Source organism: Phaseolus vulgaris, chromosome 4 (assembly GCF_000499845.2).
Source record: "Phaseolus vulgaris cultivar G19833 chromosome 4, P. vulgaris v2.0, whole genome shotgun sequence".
Lineage (NCBI taxonomy): Eukaryota > Viridiplantae > Streptophyta > Magnoliopsida > Fabales > Fabaceae > Phaseolus > Phaseolus vulgaris.
The window spans coordinates 31,279,991-31,285,845 of record NC_023756.2 but is presented as its reverse complement, the minus strand read 5'-3'; the positions used below and the strand labels follow the sequence as shown (position 1 = coordinate 31,285,845).

The 5,855-nt window shown below is 41.8% G+C and overlaps 1 protein-coding gene across 1 annotated transcript; it reads right to left on the bottom strand.

Moving 5' to 3' along the window:
* Window positions 1-4,465: 4,465 nt before the first annotated feature.
* LOC137838650 (uncharacterized) lies at window positions 4,466-5,290 on the bottom strand. The gene has a single exon (XM_068647885.1). The coding sequence runs from the start codon at window positions 5,288-5,290 to the stop codon at window positions 4,466-4,468; it is 825 nt and encodes a 274-aa protein (XP_068503986.1).
* Between the last annotated feature and the right edge of the window lie 565 nt (window positions 5,291-5,855).

Below are 5,855 nucleotides of genomic sequence, written 5' to 3'. Positions count from 1 at the left end.
TCATCACTTTAGACAGCAAACACTCATTTGAAGAGTTAGTTTCCATGATATTCAGCAGATATATGTTATTCACTCTCTTACCAGTAAACAGTACCTTACTAGATGAATTACTTGAGATTGTGCAGCCTTTTGACTCAAAGTTCACCTTGTGTCCTTTGTCACAAAGCTGACTTATGCTGAGAAGACTATGCTTGAGTCCTTCTACATAAAGCACATTCTCAATGGTTGTTGAGTTTCCTGTTCCAACAGTGCCTCTGCCCAAAATCCTCCTCGGTTATTATCACCATAGGTTACATGTCCTTCTGCTTTGAGCTTCAAGCCAATAAATTTGTAAGATCTCCAGTCATATGCTTGGAGCAACCACTATCCAAGTACTATTGATTCTTTTTTGTTTATCTGCAAAACAGAGTAAAAATGATACAAATGGTACCCTTTTCAGTATAGGGTCCAGCACAGATTAAAACCTTCTCTTTGGTAGCCATTTTGCTAAGTTTTAGGAACAAGATGCTTTCTAGCAATGCAAGACCTAGATGTATGACCAGATTTCATGCAGTAAAAACAGGTTACATGAGATGCCTTTTTGCCACTGTTAAAAGCTGAAAAACTGATTTTGCTGGAACAAAAAAACTTGAAAGCTTTTTGACATTGGTTACATTTCCAGGGGTATAACCAAGACCATTCTTATTGAAAACAGCATTCTGTGAGCCAAGGAGAGACTCAAGGTTTTCTCTTCCCTTGGTGAAATTGGAAAGGGTTTTCAGCAAATACTCCACTTGTTTTTCCAATTTTTTGCAGTTTTCACAGGTTTTAATAGAGGCATGCAAGCATGTTAGTTCAAGGCTTACCAAATCTGTTTTGGCTTATGCAATTCTTCCTCAAGTGTTTTTACTTTAGGTGCAAGCACATTATTTACCTTTTGCAGCTTATTGCATATTACAGCTAGCCTATTTGCTTCATCATGTGTTTCCTTGAAAGCAGCAAGCAATTGATCATAGTTATCAGAATCCACAAAAATCACTTACTGAATCAGAGATTGACTCCTCATCCTTCATCATGAAGCACAAATTGTTTTCCTCATTCTCAGTTGAAGAGCTGCTGGTTGAAGATACTTCATTTTTCCCATGAGATGTAAGCTCTTCTTCCCTTGTTCCTTTCAATTCTCTTGCTGGCAGATTTGTCCTTTGCTTGATTTCTGGACAATCTGTTTTGATGTGCCCTGTTTTGCCACAGCCAAAGCAAGTATATTTTAGAGGAATTTGAATCATTGGGTTAGGATACCTTCTTTTTCTGCTGGTTCCTATCTCTGCTTTTCTTCCTCAGGAATTTTCTGAATCATTTTGTAAGAAGACTGATTGTGTCATCATCTTTAGCATCTTCTTTTTCCTCCTTGATCTCACCCTGTTCAGTTTCTTTCAGAGCAAGACCTTTGGGTTTTGTCTCTGCTGTTTCCTGCTCTTTGAGTCTCTTGAGCTCTAGCTCATGCTCCATTAGCTTTCCAAAGAGTGCAGCAGTTCCCAGCTTTGACAGATCACGACTTCCAGATATGGCAGTCACCTTTGGTTGCCAGCTTCTGTCGAGGCACTTCAATATCTTTATGTTGAGTTCCTCTCTGTCAAATTCTTTTCCCAAACAAGTGAGATGATTCACAATATGAGTGAACCTTTTCTGCACATCAGCAATGCTCTCCTCGGGTTGCATTCTGAACAATTCATATTCTTGGATGAGACAATGTTTTCTTGACCTCTTCACATCTTCAGTACCCTCATGAGTGACTTCTAAGACCTCCCACATCTCCTTAGCTGAATTACATTGGGATATCCTGATGAACTCATCCATTGTTAATGCAGAGGTTATAATGTTCTTGGCCACAAGATCATATTGAGCCTTCCTCCTTTCGGTGTCATTCCATTCAGATCTTGGCTTTACCACTTCTTCATCCTTGACAACCTGCATTGGCACATAAGGTCCATGGACCACAGCTTCCCAAATTAATGCATCCATAGATTCCATGAAAATTCTCATTCTAACTTTCCAAAATGCATAATTCATTCCATTGAACATAGGTGGTCTATTAACAGCAGATCCTTAGCAAAAAGCACATTAAACTCAAACATTATTACAAACAAACTTGATTAAAATACAAGTCCTAGCTCTTGATACCAATTGTTGGGTTTAATAGTGTCAAAGTTCAAGAGGGGGGGTGAATTGACCTTTTAAAATCTTCTCGCAGAAACAGTGTTTAGCACAGTTTACAGAAAATAAATCGATTTATGTGAAAATGAACAGATTTACTTTGGCACTGTTTGTGTGTTGAAGAACGTTTATACAGCAAGGTTAATCACAAGATTATGCAGATAGTTTTTCCAGATGCACACACACTGATATCAGATTAAGAAACGGTGAATCACAAAACAGCAAGCTTCAATTCCAAGCAAATGATTTAGGTTCAATTAATGGCTTGACAATTTATTGCGTAATCTTATCACAATCAACCTGTTCTAATGGCTTTTAACAGATTATAAAAGTTCTTCTTGAAATCAACCAGTTATCAGAAATTAAGAACAATATGAACCGAGCCCAGAAAGAACAGATTTATTTTTAATTGAACAGATTTATTTCTTTGTTGTTTTATCAATTATGCAGAAGCTTAATTGCAGAGATTAAGAGAGAATGAACACAAGGCAATTATACTGGTTCACTCAACTGAGCTACATCCAGTCTTCACCTAAACCAAGGTGAAATTCACTAAATCACAATACAAACAACACAAATCCCACTGTTCTTGAAACCTACAAGAACTTAGGTACACTTGCTGAAAAAACCTATTTCAGCTCACACACACTCTTCAAGAAAACCTATCAAGAAGAGTGTTCAACCAAACTTTTACAAGAAATGAAAAGTGAAACGACTACACTGATTGAGGATGAAGAAATCGTCCTTAAACCAGTAGGCAAGATTGCTAGAACAGTAGTAGCACCTCACACCAAGCTTTGGAACCAAACAAGAACAAGCACTTTGTGATTTTCGAAATCTTTGAAGAAGAAATGCTAATTCTTTGTAAACCCTTAATTCTCTGCTGTAAAACTTGTTTTCTCAAATGTGTGAACGATTATTAAACTCAAAAAACAAGTTTTCATTTTATAGAAAACCAACTTATAACAGAATTTTGAAAAACAGTTAAAGTTGTTATAAAATGAACAGATTGAAAATAAAATGAACAGATTTATTTCAAAAAGAAGTTAGAGAATTTGTTAAGTGAGGAGACTTAGCCAACCATTCTGGTGTAGAGATAAAACTGAAAAGCGTTTAAGCTAGACATGGCACAGAGACAAAAAGAATCTATTCATTTACAGATGAACAGATTTATTTTTCAAAAACGAAAACAGAAAAGCTTAACTATTGAAACACAGTCGTTTTGAAAGGTAGAAGACTTAGTCAAAATACATGATGCACAAAATCTAATTTTCACAAGACTTAGCCAAGGCATCAATTTAAAAATGAATCTGTTTATTAGAAAGAACAGATTTATTTTATGCAGTAAACGTGTTTTTTGTAAAACATGTGAAAAACAGTTTAAGAAAACTTATGCTTCTTCTTATCACATGGCCAGTGGTTATGAGGTGAGTTACTCAGCAAAAAGCCCACTCTTAAACAACCTCTAAGCACTACCTAAGACACACTTAAAGCAAAGCAAAATACACATGAAATGTACATAGAAGTCTTCATCAAACACATGTCTTGAAGGGCAACAACCATCTTCAACAGTGTTAAGACACGCTGAGGATACCCAGAGCAGGTCTCTCCTCGAGCGTAGACACCCAGTACAGGTAAGATAAGTCCTCCACGCCCTCGAGCGATATCAAGGCCACAGAAGAACAGATAAGTCCTCCTCGCCCTTGAGCGATGTCGAGGCTAGAAAGGAGACGAGGCCCCTATGCATCTTAAGCGGTGATAGGGCCAGCAATGCCTTTGGTAGTAAGCGCCTTGGGGCTCAAGACAAGTAAGTAAAGAGCAAGGAGAGGATGAAGCATGAAGGCACGAGCCACCAAAGACAAGGAAATACACGAAGTTAAATCATCCTTTGGCTTTGGGCGATAACGAGGCAGGCGACGCCTTCATGAGGAGGATTCCTCACAGATACGAAGGCCAGGCAAGGTTCGGAGTGAAAAACCAAGAGAAGGGTATGCGTCACGATTTAGAAGGAAAGGGTGAGAAAGAAAGTCACGTGCTACCTAAAAGAGGTAAAGGTGAAGCGATGAAGAGATACATCGATGGTGAATACTCGTAGTGCCTTTGATATAGATAAAAAACAGAAGCAGGTAAAAGGTGCAAGAGAAGTTAAAGCAAACAAGGATGTAAAGACAAAAGTCGAATAAGCATTTAAATAAGAGCCAATTGTCAGAGTTACAATAAATTCAAATGTATATACCAAGTTACAAGGAAAAGGTTCAAAATATGCATCAGTTCACTCCCCAAGGTCGAGGGGGACAACCTTCCCATCGACGATATGGTTGAAGGGGTTGCAGTTGGAAGTCTCAATCCCCGGGTTTTCACAGGCGGCTTGAGCTAGGGCCTCCTTGAATCCCTCTGCAAAGGTGTCGGCCATGTCATCAATAAGCTTCCCTTTGGCCTTCTCCAGTTTTTCAATTGTGGAGTCTTGGATTTCCCTCTCCACAATGAGCTCTTTTTTGGCCCTCTCCAGCTCTTCAATCGTGAAATCTCCGGAGGCTAGCTGCTTCTCGAGAACTTCCTTCTCCACCTGAAGCCTGTTCAGTTCAGCCTGGAACTTACCATGCTCAGTTTGGAGAGGGTTGAGCGCTTCCATCTTAGCAGTTAGCTCCCCTTCAGTTTTTTCCAGCGATTGCTCCCGGTAAGTGCACTGGTCGGCAAGTTGTTTCTGTTGTGTCTCGGAAGTCTTCACCGCCGTTTCAAGATCGGGGATTCTAGATTGCAGAGATGCCACCTGATTGAGGAGCTCCGCGTTAGCTTGCCCTGCACCATGCAGTCGTTTGCGGGCTTCCTCATTGGCCTCTTGGGCCCTTTTCAGAGAGGCCTTGTAAACCTCCTCTTGGCACGCGCAGCCACGGCACAGGCTCTCCTTCTCCTTTTTCAGGGTAGCCACTTCCTGTTGGAGAGTTTGGAGGGTGCGTGCCTCGTCAGCCTTGGACTTTGCTTGGGCGCGCCACTCAAGGGCGACGGCCAAGAAGGCCCCCAGATAGTAGGGCATGCCCTTTGACCGTTTCACTCCAGAGGACTCACCCGGAGACAGCCTCTCGTTGAAACCCCTCATCAGCTGCCTAATGGGAGGAGAATCTCTATGAGCTCTGGAGTAGGTGTTGGGGCGGTAGGTGTTGGTGTTGGTGTTGGTATTGGTGTTGGTGTTGATGTTGGTAGAGGCACAGACTCTACCACCCCCTCCTCCTGGACTGTTTGTGGCGAGGGAGATAGTGAGGGAGACGTGGCACTGGGAGGGTTGTTCATCAAAGTCCCCCCATGTGGAGGTGAAGGGGAGCGTGAGTAAACAATACGGTTGGTCCTCCTCCTCTTATAGGCAGGCCCCACGTCCGAGTCTTCATCCTCGGAGGAGATGGTGAGCACCCTCTTGCCTTTGTTAAGGGGGGCTGTGGGAGGAGTGCCAGCTACAGCCAGTGGGACTACAACAATGGGAGGGGGTGACTTGGGTGTTTGGAGTATGGGGGGAGAGTTGGATGTTTGGAGTGTGGAAGGCGCTTGGAGCATAAGGGGGGAGTTTGGTGTTTGGAGGGAATGGGGAGAGTTGGGTGTTTCAGCAATGTGGTGTGGTGGTGATGATGGCAGTGGGTTGGACTCGATAGTAGGGATAGTGGAGGCGCCAA